The sequence below is a fragment of the Bufo bufo genome, chromosome 4 (genome assembly GCF_905171765.1).
Source record: "Bufo bufo chromosome 4, aBufBuf1.1, whole genome shotgun sequence".
NCBI classification, from domain to species: Eukaryota; Metazoa; Chordata; class Amphibia; order Anura; family Bufonidae; genus Bufo; species Bufo bufo.
Genome location: NC_053392.1, coordinates 511,674,569 through 511,692,847, shown reverse-complemented (window position 1 = coordinate 511,692,847; position 18,279 = coordinate 511,674,569). Strand labels below are relative to the sequence as shown.

Below are 18,279 nucleotides of genomic sequence, written 5' to 3'. Positions count from 1 at the left end.
CCCGATCGTCTCATAGCAACCGTGCGTGAAAATCGCACCGCATCCACACTTGCTTGCGGATGCTTGCGATTTTCACGCAACCCCATTCACTTCTATGGGGCCTGCGTTACGTGAAAAACGCACAAAGAGGAGCATGCTGCAAATTTTCACGCAACGCACAAGTGATGCGTGAAAATCACCGCTCATGTGAACAGCCCCATAGAAATGAATGGGTCGGTATTCAGTGCGGGTGCAATGCGTTCACCTCCCGCATCGCATCCGCGCGGAATACTCGCTCGTGTGAAAGGGGCCCTACTGGCCCGGGTCGCACGTGGTTCCCACATTTTCACTGCTCAGATGCCATGGGCACTTTTGACCACTGTATCTGAGTGGTTGAATGTCTGCAATCAGCATTATCACCAATCGCAGACATTAGCCTCCGGTCTCTGCTACGTATAACAGCAGAAACCTGGTTGCTATGACGCTTTTTGCATTTTTTAGCAGGCGCCATATTTAAAGACAGGGACTTCCGCCATACATGGACAGCAAATGTCCTGAAGGGGTTAAAGGGAAACTGTCACCGAAATTTGTTTCTACCAGTTAGGCCCCTTTCACACGGGCGAGATTTCCGCGAGGGTGCAATGTGTGAGGTGAACGCATTGCACCCGCACTGAATCCGGACCCATTCATTTCTATGGGGCTGTGCAGATGAGCGGTGATTTTCACGCATCACTTGTGCGTTGCGTGAAAATCGCAGCATGCTCTATTTTTTGCGTTTTTCACGCAACGCAGGCCCCATAGAAGTGAATAGGGCTGCGTGAAAATCGCAAGCATTCGCAAGCAAGTGCGGATGCGGTGCGATTTTCACGCACGGTTGCTAGGAGACGATCGGGATGGGGACCCGATCATTATTATTTTCACTTATAACATGGTTATAATGGAAAATAATAGCATTCTTAATACAGAATGCATAGTACAATAGGGCTGGAGGGGTTAAAAAAAAAAAAAAAAAAATTTAACTCACCTTAATCCACTTGCTCGCGCAGCCCGGCTTCTCTTCTGTCTTCATCTTTGCTGTGCAGTAGGAAAAGGACCTGTGGTGACGTCACTGCGCTCATCACATGATCCATCACCATGGTAAAAAGATCATATGATGGACCATGTGATGAGCGCAGTGACGTCATCAAAGGTCTTATTCCTCAAAGATGAAGACAGAAGAGAAGCCGGGCTGCGCGAACAAGTGGATTAAGGTGAGTTAAATAATTTTATTAATTTTTTTTAACCCCTCCAGCCCTATTGTACTATGCATTCTGTATTCAGAATGCTATTATTTTCCCTTATAGCCATGTTATAAGGGAAAATAATAAAATCTACACAACACCTAACCCAAACTTCTGTGAAGAAGTCCGGGTTCGGGTCTGGGTACCAAACATGCCGATTTTTCTCACGCGCGTGCAAAACGCACCGCGCATTTTCCCGCAATGCACCCGCATCTCATCCGGCCCAAAACCATGACGCCCGTGTGAAAGAGGCCTTAAAACCAGATACTGAAAAATATACTTTTTTTCTAATCTGCTTTTGTTTTCTGATTGCAGATGTTTGCATTCTATTTCCTGAACATGATTATGGGGTCTGCCATCTTATCCAAGCCGTTGTTAACAGCAGAGATATGCTTTACAGCAGCCACATGGGCCATGAACACAGTGGGCAGGACTCGCTGACATATGGGAGAGTTTTCTAGACATGCTCTGTGACCTGTGCAGATTTCAGGAGGGAGCAGAAAATGAATCCTGTGTTATCTGTATATATAGGTGATATCTCTCACTGTAATGATGAGCAAATAACTGCGGTAAAGTGATCTGTGCAGACCAAGACGCGGTGCCTGTTATTAAGATAAGTGGCCAGTGCGAAAACTGCAGGATTTTATGTTTTTTTTTATATAGATATTCACATAGACAATTAAAAATAACATCACCTGAAATTCTTAAAAAATATGTTTAACATGAAAATGTGATTTAAACAATAGGTCATTTTCTGATGACACATTCCCCTTAAGATATTTGGAGGCCCAGAGGAACTCATGGTTCGAAGGTTTGGGCTGTTTACCTAAAACTGCCAAAAAGTTAGAACTCCACTTCCCCCCCCACCCCTCCAGAAAATATATATAAAGATACCTAGCTGTCCGGATATGGAGTTGGGGACAGTGCCTGTGTCTGGGACAAATGTACAATTTCTCAGTAGCTTGTGACCCTGGAATGGTCCCGACAGGTTCAAATACAGATGCTAAGGCAGGAGCTGGGAAGATTAAAACACAAAGGAAGATTAAAATAAACGGTAAGTGATAGCAAACACACAGCAACTTGTATTTCCCCAAAATATAAGGATTCTGGAGCATTTTTCTAAGAACTCTGCCTTGTACCAACCCTTTCCTAGTCCAACTGAAAATGTATGACTTGATAAATGGCCCTTACCCTTCTACTTGTCAATAGGGTGTGTCCCCGCAATGCCAGCAATGATTGTAAGGCCTCGTTCACGTTTCCCGTTTTTCACGGATGTATGCTGTCCGCATTTTCCATGGACAGCACACGTACCCATTTATTTCAATGTGTCTGTTCACACATCAGTATATTTTTACAGTGGAAAAAATCACGGAGACATGCACTACTTTGGTTCGTGATGCAGACCAAACACGCCCATTGAAGTCTATGGCATCCATGTTGCGTCCGTTTTTTCACTGGAGATGCTCTGGAAATAATTTTCAGCTGCGCAGCATCCGTGGAGTATGAATGACACATAGGGGGTAAAAAACGGACACATGGCCAAACATGGATTCTTCACGGACATCTTCACTAATGAAACACCGGCTGATTTTTTTCAAGGATTTCAAGCGGCCCATTGATTTGAATGGGTCCGCTATCCGCAAGTTACGGCCAAAGATAGAACATGTTCTATCTTTTCGAGATTGCGGAGGCACGGACTTGAAAGCCCACGGAAGCGCTTCGTAGTACTTCCATGGGCTCCCGATCCGTGCTTCCACTCTGCAAAAGATGTACTATCTTCGGTCCTATCTTACGGATTGCGGACCCATTCAAGTCAATAGGTCTGCATCCGCACCACCGCGTGGACACGGCTAGTGTATTGTGGACCAACCGTTTACGGTCCGCAGTACAGGCACTTAGCCCTTACGCTCGTGTGCCCTTAAGGTCCATTCACACGTCCGTATGTGTTTTGAAGATCCGCAAATTGCGGATCCGCAAAACACGGACACCGGCAATGTGCGTTCCGCATTTTGCAGGCCGCACATCGCCGGCACTCTCATAGAAAATGCATTTTCTTGCCCGCAATTGTTTCGGGTCTGGGTACCAAACATGCCAATTTTTCTCACGCGCCTGCAAAACGCTTTGCACTCACGGGGAAAAAATCGCACATGTTCCCGCAACGCCCGTGTGAACCCAGCCTAAATCCATTTTATTGCTTATCTAGTACAGATCCTAACGGCGCCTTCACAAGCGGCAGATTATGTCATTTCAGCAATTTAATTAATTTTCATCAGAATGTGGCTTGCAGAAATCTGTGTTCTTCCTGCCATAACTACCCTGTTCAGGCAAGTGGAACTGACTTTTAGGGCTCATGCACACGACCGTATGTATTTTGCAGTCCGCAATAAATGGATCCACAAAAAATACGGTTGACATCCATGTGCATTCCGTATTTTGCGGATCGGAACAACTGCCACTTAATAGAACAATCCTATCCTTGTCCGAAATGCGGACAATAATAGAACATGTTCTATTTTTTTGCGGAACGGAAATATGGACATACGGAAACGGAATGCACATGGAGTAACTTCAGTTTTTTTGCGGACCCATTGAAGTGAAAGGTTCCAGATACGGTCTGCAAAAAAAAAACGGAACGGACACGGAAAGAAAATACGTTTGTGTGCACGAGGCCTTAGTCACAGAAAATTCTGCAACAAAACCTGCTAACGTGAAGGCACCCTAATAAGTAAGTTCCAGTCCAGCGCTACATTCACTTTTATTTTTTAGTTTTTTCAAAACGCAGAATGCTAGGGGTACGACATTGTTCATAGGCTTCTATATAGAAAAAATTACTGCTTTGATGCTACAAAAAATAAAATACCATCAAAAAAAGCTTGGAAAAAGCTGTGTTTAGCTGCAAAAATAGTTTGTGTGAATAACAAAATACATTGGGGGTCATTTACGAACATCCCTACATCAGTTTTTGATGTAAAAATGTTGCACATTCCACGTTTTTGCTTCTTTTTAAACGCCCGTCGTTCTTGAGTCACATTCATCAGCGTGGAATTCCCCAACATTTACGCCTGGAAACGACTCCAGTCTCTTCTGCTGTCGGGGGGTGCCAAATTAATGACGAGGCGCACACCCTGTCATAAATGATGTGCACCTTCCTTCAGCAAAGCCAGCGCAAAAGGGGAATAAAAGACTGGGGTAAAATGTCAGTCTTAGGGCTCATGCACACGACCGTTGTTGTTTTGCGGTCTGTTTTTCAAGGATCCGTTGTTCCGTATCTGAGGTTTTTTTTTCTCTGATTAAGGCTACATGCACACAAACGTTGTTTGTTTCCATGTCTTTTCCGTTATTTTTTGCGGATAAGATGCAGGCCCATTCATTTCAATGCGTCCGCAAAAAACTGTGTGCTGTCCGCATCAGTATGTCTGTTCCGTAGCCCCGCAAAAACAATAGAACATGTCCTATTCTTATCCGTTTAAGGCATTGTTACAATGGATCCGCCAAAAAAAAAAAAAGGATGTCATAGTTTAGTTTTTTTGCGGATCCGCAATTTGCGGACCGCAAAACACATGCGGTCGTGTGCATGTAGCCTTAAGTCCTCTTCCGTTCCGTTATCGCACAAAACATATCCGTATGGTTTCCGTATTTGATCCGTTTTTCGCGGATTGGAAACGGAAACAGTAACTTATTAATCACCAAACACATGAGCAATATGGGCACGGCATAGAATAGATCCGCAAAATACGGATGAAATACGGATAGGTTCTGTGTGCGTTCCGTATTTTTGGCGGACCCATTGACTTGAATGGGGCCTCGGACTGTGATTTGCGAACAATAATAGGACATGCACTACTTTTTAGCGGAACGGCCATGCGGACAAACGGAAACTGAATGCACGCGGAGTAACTTCTGTATTTTCTACAGCCCCATTGAAGTAAATGGTTCCGCATACGGTCCGCAAAAAAACCAGAACGGAAGCGTTAAGAAAATACGTTCGTGTGCGTGAGCCCTTAGTAAATGACCCCCCTTCACTTCAATGAAAGCAGCACTGCAGTAATAAGCTCCATTTGCTTCCAGCGCAATTCCCAGAGCCAGAGCTACCTCTGAAGAGCTAAGTGAGGGGGTTGTTGGGTGTCGGATAGTAGAAAATAAAAGTATAGGAAAAGCCCTTTAAAAACACTTAAATCTACTAATAAAATAACTTACTCAAAGCAACTTTGTGTGGAGCGACGAGACATATAAAATGGAGATCTGCAACCGCATTAAACACAGCCCTGCGAAAAGAACACCAAAGTAACAAAGTATTAGAACTTGTAAGTAACAGAATGTGCAGGAGGCTGGCAGGTGGCCCCTGGAGTGCCCAGGGGCCCCGCACTACAATCTTCTAGGGATAAAAACTGTATCTAGGTATGAAAGAGTATTATGTAATATATTGTAAAAAAGAACTGTGCCCCATTCAGTCTCCATGAGGTCTCAGGCTTCAGTGTTTGTGTGAATGACATATGACTCATGGACGGCCGCGTTCCCTTTGCGGATTGTGGTATAAATCCGTAGAAATAGGGCTATGGCCTACATTTATACATCAGTTTATGCCAGTTTTTGGTATACTCTGGACCTCAAGAATTCATCATTTTGTCCAGAAGCGGCATGGAAGACTAAAGCCAGAATTGGCGCATAGAAGGCATAGATATCGGGGGTAATTTACGGCATTTTAGATGCTGTTCTTAATAACCCCTTCTTTCCTGGCGTAGATTGAGAACATTTTCTATGCCTAAAACAGGGGTAGAAAATGATAAATGAGAGAGGCTGGTGGCTCAGCCCCTTCTCCATAAACTGACCAGCTGCAGACTGAAACCCCGCAGCAAAGGTCGGGTTACGCTGCAGGTTTTCATCGCAGCATGTGGATACGATTTCTGAAAATCTTCCACTTTGTGCATGGTGTGGCGGTATCCTATAGGTGCCATCTGTGCAGCAACCCGGGCAATCAGCTCAATGTCATAGGCTCAGCTGTAGCAAACTCCAGATACTGACGGAGATTTATCAAACTGGTGTAAATCAGAACTGGCTCAGTTGCCCATAGCACCAATCAGATTCTACCGTTCATTTTTCAAAGGAGCTGTCAAAAATGAAAGGGGGAATCTGATTGGTTGCTATGGGCAACTAAGCCAGTTCTACTTTACACCAGTTTGATAAATGACCCCCATTATCGCCATGGCGCACATTTTCCCTATGTCACTCTGCATGAGAAATATACTGTAGACTGTAGTATTATAGTACTAGTAATGCACCATATTTGTTCCATTAGCTTAAATCACGGCATCATGAGTAAATCCGGGAATGCAGGAGTTATCCTTAAAGGGGTCGTCTCACTTCAGCAAGTGGCATTGATCCTGTAGAGAAAGTTAATACAAGGCACTTACTAATGTATTGTGACTGTCCATATTGCTTCCTTTGCTGGCTGGATTCATTTTTCCATCACCTTATACACTGTTCGTTTCCATGGTTACAATCCATTAGTGGTGGTCGTGCTTGCACACTATAGGAAAAAGCGCCGGCCTCTCTGGTGGCCGGGACTGTGGTAGCGCACATAGGCTGGTACTTTTTCCTGTAGCGTGCAAGCACGGCCACCACTGATGGATCGCAGGGTGGTCGTAACCATGGAAATAAGCAGTGCATAATGTGATGGAAAAATAAATCCAGCCAGCAAAGGGGGCAATATGGATAATAACAATACATTAGTAAGTGCCTTGTATTAACTTTCTCTACATGATAAATGCTATTTGCTGAACTGAGACAACCCTTTAATGGCTGCTCCTGTGTCGTTAACGAGTGGGAGCCATTTCTATAAAAATGATACTGGCAAATGTTTGCTTTTTCCAAGAAGCCTAAATGTAACGATAAAAGGCAGTTTAATAAATAATAGGGAGAAGTGCTCTAAACGCGACGCAAAAGCAAACATCACAGCAGATGTTCCTCTCCCAAAGGCCTGGCAGACTCTGCTGAGTGCACCCACATGGAGAGCGCAGAAAAGGAAGAGGCTGGAAACCTCTGCTACAACCCCGTGTAATCCTTCCTGGTTGACAGACAATACTTCTCAATAGAGCAATGCTCTTGTACTGCTGTTGACAGATCTTACAAGGGTTATCACCTGTAATGGTGACTGAGTAGGAAACGTCTTGAGATTGAGAGGCTGAAAAATGCTGCTTAACATAAGAGGATGCTGCATCCATTGCTTTGCCACGCTTCTTTCCACGGCTGAATTTTTTCTGTTCTGCATTTCACGCCCATTACAGGACGTATAGACTGACAAGTCATGAAGAACGCGTTACAGGACTGAGGGGCGCAGGCAAGAGCATGCCCTGTACCACTGTGCTAGAAATCAGGGGTGGCATACGCAGCGAGAGCAGAAGCCAGGCACAGACAGGATAGGCAGCTGCCTATAATGCCACTAAATCCCCCTCCAGGAGGGCGAGGCGCACTGCCTCTAAGACAAATGGCGAGGAAGCACCGTGCCAGTGCCGCTGTGTAGCCTAAAAGAGTATTACCGTCTGGTAAGGTGATGGCAACCTACCTGGATGTCGGACACCCACCATCCTGAGAATAAAGACACAGGGCTAGGATATTGCACAGTGTGCCATGGCCACGGACTGTGCAGGGAACTGCACCACCAGAGAAGTGGATACAGCGCTACACCACCGCTGCTTCATCCTCATGATTGGTGGGAGGGTGAAACCCGCTGATGGCAAATCCTAAAAATATGTCATCACTTTACAAGATGGGAACTCATTTAACAATGTATCACCAGACAGAATCCTTTCCATCAGTAAAAAGTTTTTTATATTCATAGAATTTTTATTTTTATTTTTGGTAGCTCCTCTTTTTCATTTCAGCAGTGTTATACCATTGAGGATGAAATACTAAATACTCTCCTTCTGTAGCAGTCAGCACCAAGAGATAAAACGCCTGTATAGCTAGACAACCTACAGCCAGTTTACTGCTGCTGTGAGGGGGAGATTTTATCTGAAGGGTGGTCTTCACGATGATAGTAGGTGTAGAATTGGGATCACAGTAGAACAGTTTTATTGTTCTCTTTGATAGGCCTAGATAAAGATGCCCACAGAAGAGCATTGCAATCTACTGTTATCCCAATTCTACACCTACTATCATCGTGAAGACTGCGAACTGGCCATCACTGATTGCAATTATCAGTGTAATGTGTGATACTCTAATTCAATCACTACGGGGAAGCGCTCTCTGATCCCATGAATTTTCCTTATCTTGAACCGGAGGCCCACTTTAAGTGAAAACCATGACAAGTAATAAAGAGTCAGTCTCACCTCATGATCTCTTTGATGCTCTGTACTGAAAATTCATCTTTTGAAACAAAGAGATGTAGAAATAAAGTGTTCAGGGGCTGAAATATAGAAAAGGAATTATCACAATAAGAGGTGACAGACATGGCTGCTGTATATGATTATTTTATGATATTGCTTGAGCAAAAAAAAAATGATAAAAACGCTGAAAGGCACGTTTAGAAAAGGGAAGAGGTGCAGTATGTTTGCAAAGGGATGTCTCGTCAATTTCGGGTGGAGGCGGACATCATCAGACTCTACCTGGGCTGTACTGCGCATGTGCAATTGCACGGCACTTGCGTGAGAAGATGGAGCCAGCCAGGCAACACAACTTATCTAATGTCTGGCCTTGTCTACTAACGGTCATAGGGAGTAGCTAGAAAGGTGAAGGAGTGAATCCTGCATTCTATTAGGGCAGCGGGAAGGCCCTTAAAGGGAACCTGTCACCAGTTTTATGGTGTCCTAACTAAGAGCAACATAAATAAGTGACTGATTCTCTTAGCAAAATGCTGGGTCACTTTCTTTAATTGACCCAGTCAATCTGCCAACATCTTGTATTGAAAAGCTCCAGCTGATAATGATGAGTCATGAATATTCATGAGCTCCTGACTCTCCCCGCCCACCTGCTGCTGAATGACAGTTTGTTTCCATATGAATCAGCAGCAGGTGGGCAGGGGAGTGGCTATAGCTCTGAATTAAATATACGCTGGACTCAATGACATCACGCTGGACTCAAATCAGCTCATTAGCATGCGGCATGTGGCATCTTTGTGTGTATATTATGAGGTAACCATGTGTCACACCAGTAAGTGAATACATCTAAGGTACTTTTTAGTAGTTAATGATTGTATATAATTAGTTAGATTATAATCAAATATCCACATGACAGGTTCCCTTTAAAGCCCAGAACTAATTTACATAACGTTTAAAACCTCATTTTCTGCAGCACAAAGACAAGGATTTCAAAAAGAAAAAGTGTTTTCTTCAGAGGAGCTAAGACTATTGGTGGGCTTGACTTCATAGCCATGCTCCTCCTGTAGTATCACATGTATTGTAAATGTCAGGTGAGGGACAGTAACTGATCTCTCTAATGTTAAAGGGGTCGCCTCACTTTAGTAAATAGCATTTATTGACTGAGAGCTATGTACATATGTATACACACTTAGGCCTCATGCACACGAACGTATTTTCGGTTTGCATTTTTTATCAAGTAGAGAAAGTTAATACAAGGCACTTACTAATGTATTGTGACTGTCCATATTGCCTCCTTTGCTGGCTGGATTCATTTTTCCATCACATTATACACTGCTCGTATCCATGGTTACGACCTTGCAGTCCAGCAGCGGTGGCCGTGCTTGTATACTATGGTAAAAGGCGCCTGCCTCTCTGGTGGCCGAGACCGCGGGAGTGCACATAGGCTGGTGCTTTTTCCTATAGTGTGCAAGCATGACCACTGCTGCTGGATTACAGGGTGGTCTGTAACCATGGAAACGAGCAGTGTATAATGTGATGAAAAAATGAATCCAGCAAGCAAAGGAGACAATATGGACAGTCACAGTACATTAGTAAGTGCCTTGTATTAACTTTCTCTACATGGTAAATTACATTTGTTGAAGTAAGACAACCGCTTTAAGCCAAATTTATCGACTTCAACTTTTAAATGTCTCAATAATTGTCGCAATCTTCAGTAACATCTCAAGCTAGAAGTGTTAGACTCCAAGATGCACCAAATTTATCAAACAAACAACAAATTGATAAATTTGGTGCAAACTATGGCAATGCAGACTGACTTAAAAAATTCTCCTCATGATAAATCTCCCCCTGCGTGTTACACAGCATTTAAAGGCTATGTACACCTTTGGGGGCAATTAGTTTTATTATTAAATTGTACTCCTTTTGAGCAAAAAATATTTTTTTAAATTGGTCTTTATAAAAAATATGGTGTCTTTTTTTCTATACAAAGCTGACATGCTGTGTAGCACCTTTTGGATTTTAGGTCTTTTCAGTCACACCAGGAGCAGACGGACTCCTTATCTCTGCTCTCTGACATTATAAACACTCATTATAGCTCAGTTCTTTTCTTTCTCTCAGTAGTTTAGAGATAAGGTTTATTAGAAGACAGGCATAAAGTGAAAGTACCAGTCACACAGCTAGAAAAACAGTTAACCCTTTGTGACAGAACAGCTCAATATTTTTAATAAAGGCCAATTAAAAAATTATTTTTAGTCAAAAATGAGTAAATGCAATCATTAAACAAAATTGCCTCCAAAGGTGAACATTGCCTTCAAAGGCGTTTTCCAGGACTTACATATTCATGACTTATCCTCAGGATAGGTCATCAGCATCATATTGCTGGGGGTCCGACTCCCTGCACGCCCACCGATCGTGGGTTTCAGACAGCTGCTGGAGCCTGAAACTATACAGAATATGGAGCTGGAGGCAAACATCTCTATAAACTGTGTAGTTGCTGTGTCGGACTACTGGAGCTCAGCTCCTATTCCAGTGAAAGTCAGCTGAGCTCCAGCACGTCAGCTCCAGAAACTTCTACTTCCGCTCTGTACACTATAGTGTACAGTGCCTGAAGCAGCGGATCGGTGGGGGGGCCGCATATTAGTCCCCCAGCAGTCTGACATCCTGAGTGGAGCTCATCATTATCTGTGGCTTGGACAAGCCTCTTGATAGTTCTACGATTATACTCACTGTGCATTTGTCAGTCTCTTCAAAGTTTCCATACACCCAATTTTCCCATTCCACTTGGTCTGTGACATCCCAGCTCGGATAGTCCAGAAAAGCCGCATGAGCAAGGACGCTGTTCTTCTCGTCACTGATGGTCACAGCCAGGTTGGACTTTTCACTGAAGAAAAATAGACTCTTTCACATGTTATCCAATAATCTTTATAAAACCACATACAAATAATGCACAATGATACCTACAATATATGCTATAGTAAAATCCCCCAGATTTTAATGAATATTTAAATGGAAATACATAACTATTCATCCCCCATGGTTCTGTTACTATTGGAAATGCTCCTCCAACAAGCTGAAACTTTCCAATGATGTAACATAGAAGTGTACATTCTCCACATTTTGACTGTTAGCAGACATAAGTTATTTCAGAACTGTGAGGAATATGGATTATTATTTACTCTCAGCCATGTTCCCACACCAGCCATCTGCTGTCAGATAGCAGAGGTAGTAAACTCCACAGGGGGGCCCTGCTTCAAAGCCCAGCCAAATGGCAGAGAACTTCTAGCAGGCCACCTTTGCTTACAATTTCTCACCTCCATTCAAATAGCACGGATCCTGCAGAAAAGATTCCCTGCAGGGGGTCTAGGTAATTCCCCAGTTCAATGAACATTATCAGACATCATGGAACCGGCGATTCATAAGGAATTATGAATCGCCCATCCATCACAGACATAAACCAGATACATATTTGTGTCCCTGTGGCCACAATGAACAGGCCTGCGGTCATAGTTTGGTGATGGGATACCAAGGATATACATATCTCCCCATAAAAAACAAATAATGGTACCATGCTTGGACTCTACTGGTAGCCGGAACCCAGGCGGACCAATTGGTCCCAGAACCACCTCCTTGCAACATTCTGGTCTGGAGCCATAAACCCTAATCGGTTTTGTGGCTCATTTGCTGCCAGGCCAAGCAGAGGGGGAGTGGACCCCTCCCACAGGTCAAAAGGCTTGTGCCAGCAAGCGGGCGGGTCTTTTCTTCTGAAGGGGGGTCACGCTGCATACGTGTTTGGAAGGGACCTGGAAATGGCTGACATCACTGCCTCCCATGTGACTACAGCCAAGCCTTACAGAAACCCATTATTCATCAGAACCCAAAAGCCTCATCCATCTGGTAAACTGACTTTTGTTCTGCTTAACCATGTTGTACCACGCCATCTGTATTTACCACTCAGACCACTGTATATATTTTCTGTGTATATTATGTTATGTCTAGTGAGCTCTTAAGGCAATTAAATATATAATTTAATCTTGTGTTGTTTTGGTATCTCGATCACGAATCCCCACGTCCGTGTTTCGGCCTAGTTATACGCTACTGCGGGTTGGTTTCTCACCCTATATAATCTCGTTAGCGGACCGGGCTTATATCGAAGAGAAGCTGGTGGCAGTCGTCCCGGCCTGAGCAAGCGCTGTTTCACTGGGGCAGTAAAAAAGGCTCCCTCAGCTTGTTGACTCTCTGTGCCCGTGTGGACAGGAGGAGTCTGTGAACACTGTACCAAACTGACCTCACCTGCTCCTCAGGGACGGCGTAACGTCACACCTTGGTAACCAATGACCATACCGTATCTCGCTGGCTCTACGTAGTTGACGTCCGGTGGCAGCGAGGTGCGATATTCGTCACAAGAACTGTCTGCTAAAAAGGAAGCCAATAATCTGCCGATACTGCAGGAGGTGGTTTGTGACCACATATTTAGTGAATGGGCAGCTTTCTGTCATGGACGTTCCTGCAACAGGTGGCAGGAGATCGGTAAGACTGGCAACGCATGGTTTGATCTGACATGTTTTCCGTTTGGATCAAATGACGTCTGTGTTGTTTCTGGTGCTTGCCACACCTTCTTTCCCCAGATGTGGCTATTAGGGTCATTTAAAATTCTCTATTTATAGTTACTTCTCCCACAATGCTGTGCGGTTTATAGCTTCTGTTTGGACCTGTGGATAGTTGTGGTTGGATCTCGGGTGAGTTCCTGGTGCTTCCATTGCTCCTTTTAAGTTAAGTCTTTCCTTTCCCTTTTGTATTTTGTTTGGGTTCTGTGTGTTGCATTTCCCTATTGTTTGTATTAGGCCTGTAGGAGACTCCTGTTCATCCTTCCTTTTGGAGGAACAGATAGTCTCGTCCCGTCCCTGCCATTAGTACCAGGGTCCTATAGGGCTTGATAGGACTCTAGGTATTCCTGCGTATGAACTCACCTACCTTTGGGGTCTGTTCATACTGGTAGTCAGTCAGGATATTAATTAGGGTTTTCACTAGGAGGTGTCCATTTTCCTTCCCTAGTTCTGGGGCCTGATTCCCTGTTTCTCCCATCCCTTCCTTCCCACAACGAAGCGTGACACTTTCCACCTTAACTATTAGAGACTCCCTCTGCAAACATGCACCTTAAAGGAGTTTTCAAGGATTATTATATTGATGGTCTATCCCCAGGATCGGCCATCAATATCTGGTCAGCTGGAGTCCGACACCCAGCACCCCCGCCAATCAGCTGTTCCAGAAGAGCTCCGATACTGGAAATAGACCCCGGAACCACATAGCTGTGTCCATTTTATAATGGATGGAGCTGGTTCACATGAAGCAGTGCTGCAGTTACCGATTCCATCCACTGCACAGTGAACGGAGCTGAGTATTTCCACTACCCGGGAACAGCTGATCGGCAGAGGTGCAGACCCCACCAATCAGATATTGATGATCTATCCTGAGGATAGGCCATCAATTCTGGGGAACCCATTACAGCGCATATAGACAGGGGTTGTCCAGTTGTATTATATGGAAATAATTACATCAAAGCAAAATTGTCTGGAACTGCTTAAGAGAGATGAGAAGGCGAAAAAAGGAAGAGGATATAAATCAGCCTAATATTTGATGGTGTACTTACAGTAAGTATATAACGTTCACATTTCCAAAGACTCGCTGAGTGAAGACAGTTTTAAGCTCGGAGATGCCATGGACATCAAGAGACTCAGTCCTCCGGACGGTCACTACTTCGGTTGTACCGCTTTCTGAGGTCAGAACAGTCATTATGGAGGGGTGAATGCTGCAAAAAGTAACGAAAAGCATGAGAGGAACATGATGAAAGTAGGACTGTGAAGAATTGTAGATAGAATTAAAGGGGCAGCACACAGTGCATTCAGACAGTTCTTACACCCTTTCACATTTAGTTATATTGTGGCCTTGTGCTAAAATAAAAAAAGTTAAAATTTTTCCCCATAACTGCACTCAGTAGCCCATAATGAGAAAGTGAAAACATAATGTTAGAAATAGTGGTAGGTTGTGGTGGCTCACTATCTAGTAGTTACGGTATGGTGCTGCAAGCTCATATAGAGGGAATCACCCCACCCTCTCTTAAAAGGCAAATGTAACAATAGGAAAATGGGCGAGCACTCATACACTTGGCAACCAGATTGACATATGCAGAAAATATTTATTAAATCCCCATAAAATACAATAATAAAATTTATAAGAACAATGTAGCAATAATATACAACATTACAGTCACATATTTTGTGGTAGATATGATCGATACTATATTCGATAAGAATATATTCGATAAAAATATTCGATAAATTGAATGGTAGAAAATTCTATGTTAAAATATTTGATAGAATATTCGATACCACTCAATAGTGTCGATGAATTCAATAATATCTATCACACCGAATAATTATATCAAACTTTAGGATTCCTATGAAACTTCCAAGATTCCTCACATTTATTATTTATTGTTTTATATTCTTATATTGATATTTTAATCTTGAAAATGTATTTAATCATATTTTATTATAAAAAGTCATTTTATAAGTGTTAGCAATCAGATATCAAGTTTATATTTCACACAATGACATATCACACCAATTGGGACATCTGGGCCAAAAAACGCATGTGTCCCCCCAAAAAAACGCATGGAAACCGCAAGTAAGAAAAAGACATCAAGGCTGTATAGAATTATCCCCTGATTATGTGGGAGGATTCCTTGGCCAACTGGGAGTAGTATGAACAACCGGTGTCCGAGATTTGGGAAGCAATTAAGGAATGGATAAAAATGGAGGCAGGGCAGGCAGACACTCGACCACTGAGGAAGGGAGAGTGAATCTACCTGAAACGCGTATGGTGAAACAAGTTATGTACCTGCATTGAAAAGCCTCCGATAACACTGTATGGCCATACAGAAGAAAATCTCTACAGTAAAGGATTAACTATTCTTATCGTCGAAAGCTGCACCAAAGGAAATTGCGGGACAGAGTGGCAACTCCCGCGATCTTTGGAACTCCAGCGAAATTCAAACCAGCTTGCTGTATGGAGCGACTGAATAAGCCGGCAAATATTTAAAGCTCCATTGAAGCAATAGGGAGACAGCAGACGCTAGACGGTAAGCCAAATATCGATTTAACGTTTTCTTCGATTCAAAGTTTATATCGACCTTAAAAGGATCAGCTATAAGAGACTTTTCACATTATCAGGATTCCTGTGGACACTTTATGAACATATTGCGCTCCCAGTGAATACACCTACAACATTTTCAGTGACATTCAGTTTCCTAAATTGGGATAAAGTGCTAGAAGACAATACCCCCTCTTCCCAAATAACAGCATATATAGGATCTGGACAATACTTGAAGTTTTTTGGTGTGATATATATTATTGAATTTATCGACACTATTGTGTGGTATCGAATATTCTACTGAATATTTTAACATTGAATTTTCTACCATTCAATTTATCGAATATATTCTTATCGAATATAGTATCGATCATATCTACCACAAAATATGTGACTGTAATGTTGTATATTATTGCTACATTGTTCTTATAAATTTTATTATTGTATTTTATGGGGATTTAATAAATATTTTCTGCATATGTCAATTTGGTTGCCAAGTGTATGAGTGCTCGCTCATTTTCCTATTGTTACATAATGTTAGAAATCTTTGCTTATTTATTGAAAAGGAAAAACCCAAATCTTGCATTGACGTAAGTATTCAGACCCTTTACTCAGGACTTAGTTGGAGCACCTTTCATGAAGAAGGCGGCCCAACTTTGAAACTCATTATACTAGGCTTCGATATGGTTTCATGTTTAAAAAATAATAATAATGATTTAACTCCCTTTTGAGGACAGCTTGGTATTTGCTTCTTTTTCTCCTGGTCTTGTTAATTCACACAATGATGTCATTGTACAGGATTCAAGCGTACAGTGATGTCATATGTATGCTACACACAATGTTATCCGAGCACAGAGATAGTACACATGGTAATGTCACAATGATGTTCCAGCGGAGGAATCACACAAAGAGTGGTGCTACATTTTAAAGATAATGCATAAAGTGATGTCACATAGAGGGATAATGCAGTGATGTCACAGTAGAGGGATAATGCAGTGATGTCACATAGAGGGATAATGCAGTGATGTCACATAGAGGGATAATGCAGTGATGTCACATAGAGGGATAATGCAGTGATGTCACATAGAGGGATAATGCAGTGATGTCACATACAGGGATAATGCAGTGATGTCACATACAGGGATAATGCAGTGATGTTGCAGTACAGGAATAATGCAGTGATGTCACATAGAGGGGTAAAGGGATGATGCAATGATGTCACATAGGGGGATAATGCAGTGATGTCACATACAGGGATAACGCAGTGATGTCACAGAACAGGGAAAATTCTGTGATGTAGCAGTACAGGAATAATGCAGTGATATTACATTCAGGGATAATGCAGTGATGTCACATACAGGAATAATGCAGTGATGTCACATAGAGGGGTAATGGGATGATGCAATGATGTCACGGTATAGGGATAGTGCAAAGATGTCACATAGGGGGATAATGCAGTGATGTCACAGAACAGGGATAATTCAGTGATGTCACAGTACAGGGATAATGCAGTGATGTCACATAGGGGGATAATGCAGTGATGTCACATAGGGGGATAATGCAGTGATGTCACATAGGGGGATAATGCAGTGATGTCACAGTACAGGGATAATGCAATGATGTCACATACAGGGATAATGCAGTGATGTCACATAGGGGGATAATGCAGTGATGTCACAGTACAGGGATAATGCAGTGATGTCACATACAGGAATAATGCAATTATGTCACATAGGGGGGTAATGCAGTAATGTCACATACAGGGATAATGCAGTGATGTCACAGAACAGGGATAATGCAGTGATGTCACAGAACAGGGATAATGCAGTGATGTCACATACAGGGATAATGCAGTGATGTCACAGTACAGGGATAATGCAATGATGTCACAGTAGAGGGTTAATGCAGTGATGCCACAGTAGAGGGATAATGCAGTGATGTCACAGAACAGGGATAATGCAGTGATGTCACAGAACAGGGATAATGCAGTGATGTCACATACAGGAATAATGCAATGATGTCACATACAGGAATAATGCAGTGATGTCACATAGAGGGGTAATGGGATGATGCAATGATGTCACGGTATAGGGATAGTGCAAAGATGTCACATAGGGGGATAATGCAGTGATGTCACAGAACAGGGATAATTCAGTGATGTCACAGTACAGGGATAATGCAGTGATGTCACATAGGGGGATAATGCAGTAATGTCACAGTACAGGGATAATGCAATGATGTCACATACAGGGATAATGCAGTGATTTCACAGAACAGGGATAATGCAGTGATGTCACAGTACAGGGATAATGCAGTGATGCCACAGAACAGGGATAATGCAGTGATGTCACATACAGGGATAATGCAGTGATGTCACAGTACAGGGATAATGCAATGATGTCACAGTAGAGGGATAATGCAGTGATGTCACACTAGAGGGATAATGCAGTGATGTCACAGTACAGGGATAATGCAATGATGTCACAGTAGAGGGATAATGCAATGATGTCACAGTAGAGGGATAATGCAGTGATGTCACACTAGAGGGATAATGC

General features: G+C 42.9%; 1 protein-coding gene across 1 annotated transcript in view; it reads right to left on the bottom strand.

Moving 5' to 3' along the window:
• CFAP61 (cilia and flagella associated protein 61) overlaps nucleotides 1-18,279 on the bottom strand; it is a 320,844-nt gene that overhangs the window by 299,967 nt on the left and 2,598 nt on the right. The window contains exons 2-6 of the mRNA XM_040429693.1: nucleotides 14,223-14,381; nucleotides 11,303-11,456; nucleotides 8,588-8,664; nucleotides 5,457-5,524; nucleotides 2,154-2,274 (exon numbers count right to left, since the gene is read on the bottom strand). Of these exons, the coding sequence (XP_040285627.1) occupies nucleotides 2,154-2,274; nucleotides 5,457-5,524; nucleotides 8,588-8,664; nucleotides 11,303-11,456; nucleotides 14,223-14,365 (563 nt within the window). The 5' untranslated portion in view covers nucleotides 14,366-14,381. The remainder of the gene's footprint in view (nucleotides 1-2,153; nucleotides 2,275-5,456; nucleotides 5,525-8,587; nucleotides 8,665-11,302; nucleotides 11,457-14,222; nucleotides 14,382-18,279) is intronic.